The 17,724-nt window shown below is 41.3% G+C and overlaps 1 protein-coding gene across 1 annotated transcript; it reads left to right on the top strand.

The window, feature by feature from the left end:
• Positions 1 to 947: 947 nt before the first annotated feature.
• On the top strand, positions 948 to 5,519 carry LOC137643143 (uncharacterized). Its single transcript, XM_068375994.1, has 2 exons — positions 948 to 3,159; positions 3,610 to 5,519. The coding sequence occupies exons 1-2, from the start codon at positions 948 to 950 to the stop codon at positions 5,517 to 5,519; spliced, it is 4,122 nt and encodes a 1,373-aa protein (XP_068232095.1).
• The last annotated feature ends 12,205 nt before the right edge of the window (positions 5,520 to 17,724 follow it).

The following is a 17,724-nucleotide window of genomic DNA, read 5'->3' on the forward strand; positions in this document are numbered from 1 at the left end:
ATTGGTGAAACACGAAGCATTATCTGATACGAGTGTGTCATACAACCCCTTAATTGAAAACACCAAACGCAAAGCGTCAATTGTTTCATTTGCACTCGTACCTTGCTCTATTTCCACTTCTATATACTTACTAAGCGCATCTACAACAATAAGGCATGTATGAGCTTCGTAGAAAAAAAATTGTCTATATGAATGTAGATTATTGTATATATTATCTTTCATATATGTACCCTTTACTATTCATAAATTCTGTCCGTTGCAAACGCATGCGCATGAGTCGCACTGTCAGCACTCCGTGCATGCGCATAGATAGTCGTCTTGCTTCTCTTGGCACGAGCTGTACGCCTTGCAGAGCACCACTGTTCATAACCCCTTGCTGTGTGGAATAAATGTAATCTACGACTCGGGATTTTACTTCTCCATCTCTGTAATCATCTGTCTTCATCTACAAGACATCATCACCTATCACCATGGCGCAGTGACTAAACCGTTCAGCATTTTAAGGGAACACCGGAATCCAGCATTTGCATCGAGCCGCCATTGCCCATTTCCCCTCGACTACAAGTGGATTTTACAGTGTCTGTGCTTTGTTTGCGAACCGTTCATGCAGTGCCAGTGCAGTGTGGTGTTAGTGATTTTATGTTAGTGGGTAATATTTCTCTTGTGTGTCGAGCCCTTCATGCCCATATAAGAACCCTTTTACCCCTACTCATCACAAGAAAGCGAGGTGTATCCACCCTCTTTCATCACCGGAAACGCACTGCCAGTGGCCGCTGCCCAGCCTACCCGCCGCTACTCCCCACCTCCCAGGAGCCCTCCCATGCTCCTCCCCAGTTGCCATTTGCCACTCTATTTACAGTAATTTTTAAAATAAAAACGGTAGAAAGTCTCTTTTATCTTTTTATCTTTTCATTTAAACTGTGGGTGACAGCTGAAAACGTTTCGTCATGTCGACTACCTCATATCAAGACGAGTCTGGGGATATGCAACATGACCAGGACAATGAAGACCGCCAGTTGCCTTCACACCCAGGCTCACCAACAGACCGTCGAACCCCACCAGCCTTCTCAACGATGGAAACCCTGCCTTTACTCTCACCACACCTGACTATACCGCCTCCAACAGCTACAGGTGGGGAGTTAAGGCTCCTTATCAAGTACCTGGAGGAATCTCGACAGGCCGAGTTGGCTACACGTCGGAGAGAGGAGGATCAACGTCGCCACGAGGAAGAACTACGTCGCCAAGAGGACAACCTAAGAAGAGAGGAGGAAGCCCAGCGTTTCACCGCCCTGTTGCAGCTACTCATGGTGAACCCTGGCCACCAGCAAGCAACACCACCGGACTCGCAACAACTTCCTACTCAATCGTCAGTGCCTTCAAGTTCCCAGCACCCACTCCCACAGAAAGCCATCGCCCAGACCCCACCGCCCTTACGTCCCGATGCCACATACCAAGTGTTTAGGGAATGGCATAGACGCTGGGATGACTACAGTGTGATGGTGGACCTAGGGACTTTATCTACCAGGAAGCAGCTAATACAACTTCGTATGTGCCTCAGCCTGGAGACTCAAAGAATACTGGAACACACACTCAATGTGTCACCAGACACAGATCGGAGTGTGGAGGAAGTTTTAAATGTTCTCCAGGAACACATCAAGAACCTGCGAAATGAAGCTTTACGTTGCAGGGACCTGCTTTCCTGCAAACAGAGGGAAGGGGAAAGCTTCAGTGAGTTCTACGTCAGACTGAAGCACGTAGCAGAGGAAATCGACGTCTGTCCTGGCCAGTGTGCAGTTTGTGAGGAAACTCAGCTTAAGATGATCATCATCATGGGAGTCAGAGATGAGGAGCTCACACAAAAACTTATTGCCCTGGACACCTCAGCTTCTTTGGCCACCATGGTCAATGAATGTCGCTCCTATGAGGCCACAAGGACAGCCACCACCGCCATACGTGCCCCTCCTTCTAAATTGTGTGCTGTCTCTACTTACAAGAAAACCAAAGGACATGGCAGCAAAGGTGCTACTTCCCACCCAAACTTTAACAGGGACACTTCATGCCTTTCCTGCACAAAAAAGCACGGCTCTACAGAAAAGTGTCCAGCTGCTGACAGCATATGTGGAAACTGTGCCGGCAAGGGACACTGGAAGAAGACTTCAAAGTGTCCTGCCAACAAGGCCACGTGTAGACACTGTGGCCGAGTGGGTCACTACGACAGATGTTGCCGACAGCAGATGAATGCCAAGCAGGGCGGCCCACCCAAAGCCACGCTCCCCTCCAGCAGGCTTTCAAATTGTCGCAAGGTTGAGGCCCTTTCCACAACAACTTGCCCTTCACCGGTACCCGTCTCCCTCGACCTCACCTACAAGGGTGAGACATCCAAGATTATGATGCTTCCAGACACAGGAGCTGACGTATCAGTGATGGGTCCTCAGCACTTGGAACTGCTGCAAATCAACAGGAATGAGCTACAATGTTCTGCCACCTCAGTGACACTCACAGCAGATGGATCACAGATGACACCAGCTTTAGGTACCCTTAAGGCCACTCTGTCTTTGGCCAACCGATCCTGTCATGCCATGATCCAAGTCCATGAAGGTGTCCAGATGCCACTCCTGTCCTACGCACACTGCAAGGAGTTGGCCATCATACCGCCAGACTTTCCACGGCCCACCCTACAGGTCGTCCACGTGAACCGATGTAAGGATCTACCCCTCCACGCCAACTCGACCCCTGCTGAGGCCCGAGAGTATTTCCTTAGAACCTTCCCTGATGTGCTTGTGTCTAAGGAGGACCTTAAAGCAGCTCCACTGAGGTCGATGGCAGGACCTCCAATGAAAATTCACCTTAAAGAGGACGCTGTTCCTTTCGCCATTCACACCCCACGGCAGATTCCCTATGCTTTCCGCGAACCTGTCAAGATAGAACTAGATTCTATGGTCCAGCAGGGTATCATCAAGCCTTGTGGAGACGAGCCTTCGGAATGGTGCCACCCTCTAGTCGTCGCCCCAAAGGCAAAAGGAGTTTGCATCACAGTGGATCTCACCAAGCTGAACACTCAAGTCTCCAGACCAGCCCACCCTTCGCCCACACCCATGGCTGCTGTTCGTACCGTCGATCCCACAGCCAAATTCTTCACCACTGCGGACGCTCTACACGGTTACTGGCAGATGGAGCTAGCGGAGCAGGACCGTCATCTCACCACTTTCATTACTCCTTATGGACGCTTCCAGCATTGCCGAGGACCTATGGGCTTCGCTGCCACCGGCGACGCCTACTGTTACCGCGGCGACCTAGCTCTCCAGGGTATGAAGAAATGTGTCAAGGTTGTCGATGACATTCTCATCTTTGACGACGACTTACTGTCACATTACCACAGGATCCACGAATTACTCACTCGCTGTCGCAAAAACGGCATCACTCTCAACAGAGATAAGTTCGTAGTAGCGGAGACCCGAGTAAATTTCTGTGGATTCACCCTTTCCGAAGAAGGAATAGCTGCCGATCCAGGACGAGTCACAGCTCTGCAAGACTTTCCCACACCTTCCAACTTGACGGACTTACGTTCTTTCATGGGGTTAGTTAACTAACTGGCAGAGTTCACTCCAGATATCGCCCTGACTGCACAGCCCCTACGCCCACTCATGAGCCCTAAGCGCTCTTTTATTTGGACACCGGACCACGACCAGGCCTTCAAACGTGTGAAGCAAGCACTTTCAAGCCCTCCAGTTCTAGCGTCTTTTGACCCAACTTTGCCAACCATTCTCCAAACTGATGCATCTCGTCTCTACGGAATAGGCTACGCTCTCCTCCAGGACCATGGTTCCGGACGTCTCCGAGTAGTCCAATGTGGATCCCGTTTTCTCGCAGACGCCGAGACGAGGTATGCGACAATAGAGTTGGAGATGCTTGCTGTATCTTGGGCTCTCACAAAGTGCCGTTTGTACCTCCAAGGACTGCCATCCTTCACTCTGCAAACAGACCATCGTCCACTAGTGCCTATTATCAACAGCTACACGCTGGACATGATCGAAAACCCACGGCTCCAGCGAATGAAGGAACGTATGTCACAATACCAGTTTACTGCAATGTGGCGTGCTGGCAAGTCTTTATGCATTCCTGATGCACTCTCGCGCGCACCTGTTAGCTACCCAACGTCTGAGGATATGATCGGCTGTGCTGAAGTAACGTCACACGTCAGGTCTGTCATCAACGTCGTAATAGCCTCCCAGGAAGAAGATGCCACAATCATCAACGCCGACCGAACTCTACAGGACATGTCAACAGCAGCGCAGGCCGACCCTGACTACGTCCGCCTTCGTGATTGCATTGTGTCCGGATTTCCCACGAATCGGTACGACCTGCATGCTTCTTTGCTACCGTATTGGAAGCTACGAGAAGCCCTTTCTACTGACGGCACCCTCGTGCTCTACGGTGCCAGAATAATAGTTCCTGCCGCTCTACGTCGCCACACACTCGCCAGACTCCACGACAGCCACCGAGGTGTTGAAGCCACTAAACGTCGAGCTCGACAAACTGTCTTCTGGCCTGGGATAGACTCTAACATTGCTAACACCGTTGCCGCCTGTGAGCCCTGCCAAGTCCTACGCCCAAGCCAACAGCAGGAACCTCTTCACAACGATGACCACCCATCGAGGCCCTTCGAGTCGGTATCAGCGGATTTCTTCCAGGTAGCGGGGAAGTCCTTCCTTGTTGTCGCTGACCGCCTCTCCGGCTGGCCTGTGGTCGTCCCTTGCAAGGGCGACACCACTGCCTCCTCAACCATACGGCACTTTTGCCGCTACTTCAGAGAGGTAGGTGTTCCCCTGCGCCTACGCACCGATGGAGGACCCCAGTTTACCAGCAGAGAGTTTGCTGACTTCGCAGAGCGTTGGGGTGTACACCACATAACTTCATCGCCACACTACCCGCAGTCTAATGGACATGCCGAGGCCACCGTCAAAGCTGTCAAGCACTTGATCCTCAAAACGGCCCCTTCAGGAAACATTGACTGTGAGGCTTTTGATCGTGGCCTCCTTGAGTTACGTAACATGCCTAACCACTCTGGTCGCTCTCCTGCCCAGATCCTGTATGGTCACCCTCTCCGTACGTGTGTGCCCGCCCATCCTCAGTCATTCATGGAATGTTGGCAAGAAAGGGCCCATGATTGTGACCGACGAGTTGCTGCCAGAGCGGCTCAAGTAAAACGCAACTACAACGCCCACGCCCGTCCCCTGCCCAGACTGAATGTGGGCCAACATGTCCGTCTCCAGGACCCAACATCCCATAGGTGGGACAAGATCGGGATTATCATGGGTGGCACGAGATCACGCGAGTACGAAATTCGCCTCCCTAGTGGTGGAGTGCTACGTCGGAACCGTCGCTTCTTGTATCCAGTACCCAGTCCCAATCAAGTTCCCAACTCTGATCTCCCTGTGGTCCCTAGCTCTGACATGGAAAAGTCATCAATTCCCTCCACAACTTCCCGCAGGTCTCCAAGATTAAACAGGCCTACATAGTGTACAAGGCCCTGGGGCCATTTATGCAACTGGCTGCATAATTTTATATTTGATATATCTTATGTTATTTGCTTTGCACACTATTATTTACTTAGTTCATTGTATGTAACTTGCTTAGTACGTTCAAGATACCTATTTGAACGCAAAAGGGGAGGGGAGGTGTAGATTATTGTATATATTATCTTTCATATATGTACCCTTTACTATTCATAAATTCTGTCCGTTGCAAACGCATGCGCATGAGTCGCACTGTCAGCACTCCGTGCATGCGCATAGATAGTCGTCTTGCTTCTCTTGGCACGAGCTGTACGCCTTGCAGAGCACCACTGTTCATAACCCCTTGCTGTGTGGAATAAATGTAATCTACGACTCGGGATTTTACTTCTCCATCTCTGTAATCATCTGTCTTCATCTACAAGACATCATCACCTATCACCAATGAACACGAGTCCAAGGCATCGGTGGAGTAGGCTATAAGATATGTTGAGTCTTACTTGGTCTTGCTTGAACAGACTGACACACCTCACAATTTTCAGCCAGCCTTTCAACGTCATGATCAATGTTAGGGTACCAGATAAGAGAGCACACTAAAGACTTCATACTACATATTCCTGGATGGCCTATGTGAAATTTTTCTAGCATTAATAGGAATACCGTATTTTATACAATGTTTCATTTCAGATAAACTTTCATCCTTATCTGTCACCTTTTGAATTTTAATACAGGTTATATTTATATCCGACAGGGAATTTACAGTAAAGATTAGTTCATATGGCTCACAATCATGACCATATTCAGGTGGAGGTAGTCTACTTAAACAATCACTGTTAACATTATCTGTACTTTTTGAATATTCAAAACAATAATTAAACTGAGATAGTCTTAAATACCAACGCTGTAACCTAGCAGAACATGTGAAAGGTACGCCTGCTGTATGGGAGAACAATTTACGCAAAGGTTGTTGATCATTCCTAACGATAAATTTTGAACCGAGAAGAAATTCTCTGAATTTTTCACCCCCAAACACTACAGACAATGCTTCTCTTTCCACATTTGAGTAATTACGTTCCGCATTGTTCAGAGAACGTGATGCAAATTTTATAGGCAGCCACTGAGAGTACATATCTGTACGTTGCATCAGTAGTCTACAGCAGCAATCCCATACCTTGTACTGTCTGTTTCCAACAAGGTATCATAACCTGGATTATACAACTGTAGAACCCTGTGAGATGTGAACAATAAGCTAACAGTATCATTGTACTTCTGTTGTTCTTGATTCCATACAAATCTTGCAATTTTACGCAATAATCTATACAATGGGGCAAACTCGTCAGTGAAATTAGGAATAAACTGTTTATAATAGTTACAAAGTCTCAAGAATGCTTGCAATAGATTTAAGTCTTTGGGTGCAGGTGCATCAACAATGGAACGAACTATTCCAGGGTCAGTATGCAGCCCCATACTATTGAAAATATGCCCTAAATAATGCACCTCATCTGTAAAAAGGGAACATTTATTGTTATTAACTTTGGTACCAACATCCTGAAAAGTGTTTAATACTCTCCTCAAGGTAACAGTATGCTCATCAACATTAGGAGACAAAATAAATAGGTCATCTTGGTAAATAATCACATCATATAAGTCATTCAGTAAATGTAACATAAATGACTGGAATATACCGAGACTAGCCCGTAAGCCAAATGGGAGGTAATTGTATCGATACAACCCTTCACAAATGTTAATTGTTATATATTTCTTAGATTCTATATCTAACGGCAAGTTTAAAAATGCATGTACCAAATCAATTTTAGAGAAAACTGTTGCAGAGCCAACTTGTGCAATGACCTTGTCAATAGAGGGTAATGGAGTCTCTTCCGGATTAAGGAATTTATTGACTGTAACTGAAAAATCCCCACATATTCGAATGTGATTCTCATCCTTCATGACATTAACTGTGGGTGAAGCCCAATCACTGGAATATACCTTAGATATCTTACCACTAGCAATTAACCTGTCAAGTTCTTCTTTTACCTTACTTCGTAAACGCAATGGAACAGGTCGAGCTCTTGCAAAAATTGGCTTTGCATCAGACATGACATTTAAGGAGACAGTATGTTTTACGTCAGACTGAAATTCATCACGTAAATATGTATTGAATTCAGACAAAATTCTATTCCTGATGTCATCATATTTACTCACATTTACATTATTTACCTTATCAGAATGTTGCATAACATCAGGTAACACAAGTTTAATATCCATCTTTCGGCATAAATCCCTACCCAACAGATTAACATTATTGGCATTTACAATTAAGAATTTGTTTCAACATTTTGTGACCATAATTCACATTTACATAAGTTTCTCCGCATAAATTTATAACATTTCCACTGTATCTACGAACACGGTGTTTTGCGGGATCAAACTTTCTTTCTGTAAAATGAGAATTGTATAACTCTTCCTTTCCTGTTGCAAAATTTAAAATTTTCTTTTCTTCAGTGCTCCTAAACTGGTGACTAGGGGCTGCTTCACACTTGCATGATACATTGGTGAAATAATCAGCCAGGGCATTGCTAACCTCACTTGATCCAGAAACATACTGATCATTCACCTTCAACACTGGTGGTGGGTTGGGGGTGAATTTGCCTGATATCTTTTTTACTTTTCTCCACACACAGGATGGTGGTGTTTTACTGTTAATTGGGGAAACAAAAGATACCCCAGACTGGCGCCTAGCTTCTTTCATGGCACGACGGAACTGTGCTCTATATTTCTTGTATATAATTAAATTATCTTCGATACGGCGTCTGCACAATCCAGTTAAGGACCTACTTGTGGCTCTGTGCAGGGCAATTAGTTCTGAAGACCACCAGGGGACTGGTCGTCGTTTGAATAACCCTGTTGTTCTGGGAAGTGAATTGACTCCTTCTGTATGAAAAGTTCTATTCAGTAAGTCTATGACATCATCAACACTTTCAAACTGTTCTGCATTTCTTTCAATTTCGCTCAGCTCACGAAATCTATCCCAGTCCGCCTTATCAAGATTCCATCGTGGTGATCTTTGTAAAGGTGGACCGTTGCTGGTGTTTGTAATAATTGGAGCATGATCACTAGTATGCCAATCATCCAATGTCCTCCAATCGAAATCAAGAAGGTAATTAGAGTTTGAGATTGATATGTCAATGTATGACAAGGTACCTGTCTGGACATGAAAGTGTGTGGGCTCTCCTGTACAAAGGAGTCCGACATCCCCACTTTCCACAATTGATGATATAACATGGTTCCTAGTGTTTGCTAAAACATCACCCCGTAAAGGATATATACCATTCAAATCTCCGAGTAAAAGAAAAGGTTGGAGGAGTTGTTGAATCACCTCTACAAATACTAAATTATCAAACAAAATGTTATCATTTGGAGGCAAGTGCAGGAAGCAAATTATATATTTTCTCCCTATGTTAATCTGTACAACCACTGCCTGCAGAGGTATACGAATAGACAAAGATATTTGGGAAACATCTCGACGAATGTTTACGAGACTTCTACCACGGCTCCCTACTCAGTGGTCATATGGTTTCCTATAACTAATATATTCTCGAGGACAGAGTATTATGATCAAGTTTGCTCTCCTGTAGATATATTATTATGGGGGAGTGCTCATGAATGAGGAGCTTAAGCTCCTTATATTTAGCCCTTAAACCCTGACAATTCCATTGCAAAAAGGAAGAAAAACTATGGTTTATTTTTGGAAGACCCCCCATTAGAGATTTTTGATCTAACAATATTTTCCGGTGTTTTATTAGAGAGGGTCTTGATAGATTGGTTTTTGTGTGTTTTTTTTTTTTTCCCTTTTGATATAATTGCAGTGCGGGATGGTGGACTTCAACTTGAATTTCTAATCTATTTAAATTGTTTCCCGGTTCATCAGAAACATCAACAGACAAAACATCATATTTATTTTATGTCATAACTTTAATGTTTCTTATAGAAAAGGGCGAGAGAGATGGAGATCTTTCTCTTTTTCGATTAAAAGTAGGTGGTGAGCTACCAGGTTTTTGCACCTTCCCACTACAGGTGCACCTGGTAACTTGGTTTTAAAGTGGAATCAGGCAAGGAAGTAGCCTGGGAGATGTTAGTACTATCCTTTGTAATGGGGGATAAAGGTTGAATAGTGGTGGGCATTATCTTATTGTTAATACACAATGGTAAATCATTAGTAGGAGATATTCTTGACTTATTATGCAGCGCTTTATCACTAGATGGTGAATTTCTTTTTAGAGAACTACCTACAGCAATAGGTGGGTTAGATAACTCCTAAGGAGCTTTTCCTCCCTTTCTTAATGTCTGCAAATTTAGTCGATTTATTTAATGATCTCTTGGCATGCCTTACGCTTACATGTTCAATGATTAATTTATTGAGGAGGGGAACTTCTTCTAACTTATACAACAGGCAGCTCCTATGAGTAGATTAATGATTAGAGTTGCAGTTCAAGCACCTTGCCTCAAGTGTACATTCTCTATGGTAAAGATTGAGCAAGTATTACAAATTTTATCATTCTTACAAACTTTAGAAGGATGCCCAAATTTAAAGCAATTAAAACATTGCAGTGGCTTCTGCTTAAAAGATCAAACTTTAATCCTTTCATTTTCTATGTCAATGTGAAAAAGTACATCAGCATCCTGGAAGGTATGGATAATCATTGATGTTCCAGGTTCTTTATGCACTTTCCATACTTTTAATGGACACATAGCCAATATCTCCTCTTCTGTGAATTCATTTAGGTCTCTATTGAAAACCACTCCTCTTCCGTAGCCAAAGTTTAGATGGAGTTTGATGTCCAATTTTATATCATCATTGTCTGTCTTTAAATTGGACAATATAACACATTGTGTATATGACTTGGAATTTATCGAGTAACTTTTCTTGTCAAATCGAGATATATCTCCAGGTGCGATCATTCCTACCTTCCTCGGAAGAATTTGCAGATCTTAATATATTTTCTGTACCTCCTGTAGATTGAGCAAGAAGCCACATTGGTGGTTTTGGCTTTCTTTGGGATGGCATAACTATATGTGCGTCTTTGTCAATCCAGTCTGCTGGTCTGTAGATTTTCAGATCTTTAGGTACCCCATCACACAGAGTACCCTTAATATTCATATTACCTATTTTAATATTCATAATGTTACAGCTTGCATTGAATTTTTCATCATGACTATTAAATGATATCCAAGAATCCCATCCATCATCTTGAAGTTTCATTCTAATTTCTTTTATTAATCCGTAGCTTTCACATAATTTATGCAGCATATCATAATTGGCTTCGAATGGAATTTGGGTAACATGCAGGATTTTTAAATTTCCTGTTTCCCAAATTACCCTTTTTTAGTTCCTAAGTCGTCAACGGAATTTTCTTTAAATGAATCAACAAAGGTTGTCAACAGTGCCGGGGGAGGGGGGGGGGAGTCAGCGTATCCAGGGGAGGGGTACCGGTGTTTGAAGAATCCATAAGACAGGTTTGAGATTGGAAAGATGATGGGTTTGTTTTACCTGCTCGACAATACTGAGGCATCACACGTCAAAAAGGAAATTTGCACTCTCTACTATCGGTACAATAAGAGTATACTTCCCAGATGGTCCACTCCATACCCTACCCGAAGAATAGCACTAAAACAGATATAGAGGCACAGGTGTAAGCTGAACCCGACTGTTATAGCTGAAACCAAGGAACTATGGAGTCATTCCCCCCATATCTGTAATGAAGGGCTTCCGGACAAAAGCAGAGAGTCCTACCCCAAGCACTGGATCCCCCTGGATTCTGAAGACCTAATGCTTGAGAATAGTTCCTCCAAAAAGGTCCAAACCATCTTCGGGATGGCTGATATTATGTAATACTCTTACATATAGTTTTGAAATCAAATACTTCTCAACCATGATACCTTCTGCCATTCATCGAAGCAGGCAGCAATAACGGAAATAGAAACATCCATGCCAGCGGCAATAATGGATGTAGAAACATCCACCCTATTTAAAAAAAAGGATATATATACATATATATATATATATATATATACATATATATATATATATATATATGGGTGTGTGTGTACATATATACACATATGTAAAAGGGAATTTTTTTCATAGAGTTGGGACAGCAACATGAAAGAAAGTTTATAAAATTAGGAGAAGGTCGAAGTAATATTCAGAGTAAAAAATTGATGAGAGAGAGAGAGAGAGAGAGAGAGAGAGAGAGAGAGAGAGAAATTTAGGTTTGAATTTGGGGAGCAATTTCCCCAAGTTCGAGAGCCCTCTTGCCCGTCACCAAGCTTCAGCACGGCATATCATTTCCGTGCTGAAGCTCAATGACTTCATCAAGGCATTCTCTCCTTATATATATATATATATATATATATAGTTTTTACTAATAGATAGGCATTTTGAAAACCATTTTTATGTCCACTAGGATATGCATGATATCTATGGTATAAGCAAGTCTATGGATTACTTCTGTGGAGATTTTTTATTTAATTGCTGAGTGGGAACTTGTTGTTCCGGGAAAGTCTCCCTACGTCAGTTCCTAAAAGATCAAAGATCAGCAGAAGAGGGAAAGGAGCACTATCACTCAGGGCACAAACACCCTGCTAATAACTTTGATGACGTAGTTCACTAACCATCACTCAAATGCAAAAGAGGATATTGTACTCTGTCCAGAGGCCTAAAAACTCCACACGTGAAATAAAAGTAATTTAATGGCCTACTCTAGCTTTGTCAGGTCTAAGGTCATCTGCACTCTTAGGCTCTGTTTCGGCTCCGTCTCAGGGACCCCAGTGAGATGCTGGAGAGGAATCTTACGTTAAGTAATTATTGAGACAATGGCAATAAAGTAGTATAAAGTAAAAGTTAGAAATATGGATCTTTACCTTCGAAGCTGATAGATTTAATTCGAAGTCACTCGCTAATACACTTATGACTTACTTTGGCTTACTCCTTTCAAAATATCGGGTATACTGTCCTGAGATTAAATAATCGTAATAGACATAATAAAATAAATGAAGGAGTAGAAATACGAAGGGGTAATTAACCTAATCTTGCTTTATTATACAAATTTACATAGAAAGAAACACAAATCTTAACAAACACAAAATGTAATAAAAGAAATGCAAAATAATAAAAAGTATGGTTACTTAGACTCGTGGTCTTCTGCAATGATTAATGATTGAAATTGGGTCGGACATATGTCCCTGTGACCCCGAGACTGTGTTAGTCTCGAAAGCAGGAATGATATGTAAAAACTGTACACAAAATTCCACCGCACACAGCCCGGAATATGTAACAGCCAGTTAAACCTAAATTAAGTAAAAATTAGTCTAACCTAAAAATGGGGGACAAACTAAGTGGCCACGTATTTGTACCTGCAATCCTTGGAAGAGAGCCCTTGTCCTCAAATGGCTGTTGACCGAATAGTTGCACAGTTTGCACAATGCACCCTTGACTGGTCCACCTATAGACTCCTCGCTTGGGATAGATAGGGACTCCCAGGCTCGTGTCCTTCCCTATCTTCAACCTGCAGGTTTCTGTGTCAGTCGAGTTTTAGGAGAGGGGCGGGTGAGCCAGAGGTGCACAGATTCACTGACCAGGTAGGTCAGCCGGTCACTCATTACTGCTACTGAACGAAAGGGGCGACGCTAGGGCGTGAGGGTTCACCTGGCTTAACCTTCCAAAACAGGTGACGGTCATTGGGGGCGCAGGGTAACCCTGTGGAGGTGCCATATCGGGACTTTAGGACAGGGCAATACATTGTTGTAAGGAGTGCCTAGGAGGCAGGATTTTGCACAAAATTCTTAGAGAAATCTTGCTGCTCTAAGAGAGTTTACATATACAATAATCCTACCTATTCTGGCTTGCTAAAAGTTATTAACTGGAATAAGAAAGTAGCAATGGGCTGGTGCGATGGGCATACATCTTAAAATTAACAAACCTTAATTGGTATTGAGAAATAAAAGCTGCTTTCAAGTCAGCAGTATTAAAATTATATTCGAAACCAGTTTAATATCTTATCTCAAACCGAGTAGTTTGAGGAAAGAACCACCTCACGCCGGCTAAGGGCCCGGCCAGACCAAGCGCGGCTAGTGGCAAGGTTAGCGGCAAAAGAGTCCAGCTGAAAATTGAAACCTTTGGTATCTTATGTAGGTGGCCAGATAGGAGGCGCGGGAAGCCTCAAGCCGCTGCAGTTGCCGCCAGACTATGTTTCATGTTTTAAAAAATCGCGGCGGCTCGAGCGTCTTCATCCAAGATTACGCTATTTTTCATCAGTTCTTGAAGGGGTATGCGTTCAATTGTTCGTTTCCAGCCATTACTAATCAACAATTTATTGGGAGGTGTTTCGGAGAGCAAAAATAGATTAAATAAACGGAAGTTATGGCAATCAACTGCAAATGGATGGTAATAAAATAGTGGGTAGGCCTACACTTTTTTGTGCTTTGCAACCTATTTAATCACCATTTAGTATATATATATATATATATATATGTACATATATATATATCTATATATATGTATGATATATATATATATATATGTATATATATATATATATATATGTATATATGTATATGTATATATATATATATATATATACATATATATATATATATATATGTACATATATATATATATGTACATATATATATATATATATATACACACACATATATATATATATATATGTATATATATATATATATATACATATATATATATATTTATACATATATATAGATATATATATATATATATGTATATATATATATATATGTATATATATATATATATATATACATATATACATATATATATATATACATATATATATATATATATATATCTATATATATGTATAAATATATATATATATATATATGTACATATATATATGTACATATATATATATATATATATATGTACATATATATATGTACATATATATATATATATATATACACACACACACATATATATATATATATAAGATATAGAGAAATTTCAAATGTGAAAAGATTCGGATGTACATTTAAACAATATATCTTATGCAAATGCTAGTTAATTCTGGAATGAAAGGGACAATGATTTTTCGTGAACTTTATCATATTTGAAGCAATTATAATAGCTGGTAAGAGATTGAGGTTGTCTATCGTTTGACGTTTGTTTTTTGAGTCTGAATCCAGGAAGGATGTTGCCATCAAAGAATCAAAAGACTTGTGAAATATGCAGATATTCATTAAATCTGTCGCCGTACAAACGAGACTGGCAACATTAATTTCAAAATTAACTTATTTTCCCTTCTCTGTTTATTAAAATCGTGAATCCAGACTCTTGTGTAATTTATAGTTCAGATTAAAATAACGATTTTTAATCGGAAGTAATTTCCTACTCAAACACCATCGTCATGTTTATGAGGAAGGCTATCAGCTGGGAGTGAGGAGACAAGAGAGGTGTGGCGGTTCCGGTGTGGCCACCCAACATTTTATCTCTGGCTTGCCGCTGAGCAGTGCCGCTAACCTCGCCGCTCATCACGCTTGGTCTGACCGAGCCCTTAGGGCTTGGCCAGACCAAGCGCGGCTAGCGGCGAGGTTAGCGACAAGAGGTTCCTGCGGCAAATTGAAACTTTAGGTATCTTATGTAGGTGGCCAGATAGGAGGCGTGAGACTTCCCGCGCCTCCTATCTGGCCACCTACATAAGATACCTAAGGTTTCCATTTGCCGCAGGAACCTCTTGCCTCTAACCTCGCCGCTAGCCGTGCTTGGTCTGGCCGGGCCGCATATTCCTGAAGTCTGGATGAAAATAGACCCTCTCGGATAGTAGAACCAATCAGAGCGTGTTTTGGAGCGGTGACGTGAGCAGACTCCGCCCTCCTTAGTGCTACCACCTCTAAACTTTCCTTAATTCTTGCAAAAGCACCAGTTTTGACAATATCAATCTTATATAATACGTTTTAATATTTTTAAATATATTTTTTATTATAGATGCATACAGATTATACGTATCAGCTATGTTGTACCAGCTAGCATTTACGCTGGCGCTTATTATTATAACAAGGTACTGAGAGTCTGAGTATGCAAGGTATATGGCACCATTGCTCAATGTAAACAAACTGCATGTGCTGTTCCTGTTCTGTAACTTCTGTCGAATTGATTGAGTCTATAGCCTATAGTTCTCATAGTCTGTTGTTTTCGTCGTGTCGTGTTACTTGTACTTTAGTCACTATGGAGTGTACAAGAAATTCTGAGTTTGCTAGATTTTGAAGGTAGTGGCTTCCCCTCCATTGCAAGACACTCAACTGGAAGGCCAAGGGGAGCTGCACCACTGTGTAAAGGCTGTCAGGTGTTATCATTTATGTCTTCATAACCTAAACGTCCCCGTAATTTGGCTCACAACATTTCCTGCAACGTGGCCAATGGGAAATCTCATGGCACAAATCATTAAGTGAAAAAATAGTGATATTTATGTATTTTTCTATTAGCATATATTTGATTCAAATGGAAAATAGGAAACCTATTTTCAAATTTCTCACACTTCACAATAGTTTTTGATTAGTGTTTAGGCAACGTATCAATTTTATGTATTTATTATAGCTCTTAAGACATAAATTAATACATTTTTATTGTATCTGGTTGACAATGGAACTGTGCAGTTTGGAGTCAATCAACTTTGGTATGATGTACAATGTGAGTAATATTTTGTACATAATAAACTTTTGTATAAAATAATCTTTTGTAAATAATTTGTTTTTCCCCTTAAATTCCAAGCTATGCAATTGATTTTAAAATTTACAACAAAATATCAGCAAAGGAAAGCTTTTTTGTATCCGAGGCTGCAATGGTATTATGTATAAGCAAAGCAAAAATTTTGCAGTTTAGGATATCTGCACAACAAAACCTGAGCATGGCCTTGATTGTAATACACCACGTAAATATGTGCTTTTTATTACATATCTGTGCAAATTGAAAAAAAAAATCTGTTATATTTTTCTTTGACTAGAATGAATTTGCTACTCATTTCCGTTAGATATTCTTAAAACAATATGTTTTTTTTTTTTTTTTTTTTTTTTTTATTGCAGCATAGATTTACCCTAGCAACTAAAATAAAGGTCTATATTTCCTGTCTCACACCATGTATACTTCCGAACATGATTTACCATCCGTATTCTAGCCTAACCTGACTAAATATGTACATTTAAAAAATATCGAGTCAAAACTACAAAACAACAATTGAAAATATATACGCCTAGCAAAGAACCAATCAACTTACAGAAGAAATATATATGAGCAACAGGGCAAATGTTTGCATTTTGAAGGGTACAATGATTCAAAATAAAGTTCAAAGTAACAAAAATTTTAAACTCGGCCTACTTCATGTACCAAATGCTTAAGTGCCGAGGCCAATATGAGCAGTCGAGTCATTTTTTCAATGGGCGAAGTATTACGTAACGAAACAGCTGATTGCCATGGGATCATAGTCCTCTTTTCGCGACCAATATCAGTAGTTAAGTCATGTTTCAACGGGTGAAGTATTACGTAACGAAACGACTGATTAGCATGGGATCATAGCCCTTCTGGTGTGTTTTATAGAGCAATGTTGCCAGTCATATGCCTTGTGTATCTCTGTACCTTTTTTTTAATAATTATATTATCAATATTATAACCTCTCACAAGATTATGTTCTCAAAACTGGTGCTTCTGCATGAATTATTGTGTAATGAAGTGGCTGATTGCCATGGGCACGGCTTTCTGCGTGTTTCATTGAGCAATGGTCCCATATGCCTAGCATATCTCAGTAACTTATGCATAAGCGCCAGCGTAAAGATTAGCTGGTACAGCATAGTTTATACATATTTTCTGTATACATCTATAATAACTATATTTACCAATATTAAACCTATTATATAAGATTAATATAACTGGTGCTTCTACAAGAATTAAGAAAAGTGTATTCGTGGTAGCGCTAGGCAGGGCGGAGTCTCACGACGTCACTGCTACAAAACACGCTATGATTGGTTCTAATATCCGATATGGTCTATTTCCATCCAGACTTCAGGAATATGCGGCTGGGCCCTTAGGCTTTTCGCTGTGCGTATCTACGCTGTGATGTCACGAACATGACGTACGCTATTGTCAACAGATCAGTTTATTTAAAATAGTTCTCCCAAT

This window comes from Palaemon carinicauda, chromosome 6 (assembly GCF_036898095.1).
Source record: "Palaemon carinicauda isolate YSFRI2023 chromosome 6, ASM3689809v2, whole genome shotgun sequence".
Taxonomy (NCBI): Eukaryota; Metazoa; Arthropoda; class Malacostraca; order Decapoda; family Palaemonidae; genus Palaemon; species Palaemon carinicauda.

Excerpts from the sequence above, each read along its gene's own strand:
- LOC137643143 (XM_068375994.1), top strand. The coding sequence starts at position 948 with ATGTCGACTACCTCATATCAAGACGAGTCTGGGGATATGCAACATGAC. Across the intron at positions 3,160-3,609 it reads CACTGCGGACGCTCTACACG|ATATCGCCCTGACTGCACAG; the intron begins GTTACTGGCAGA and ends AGTTCACTCCAG.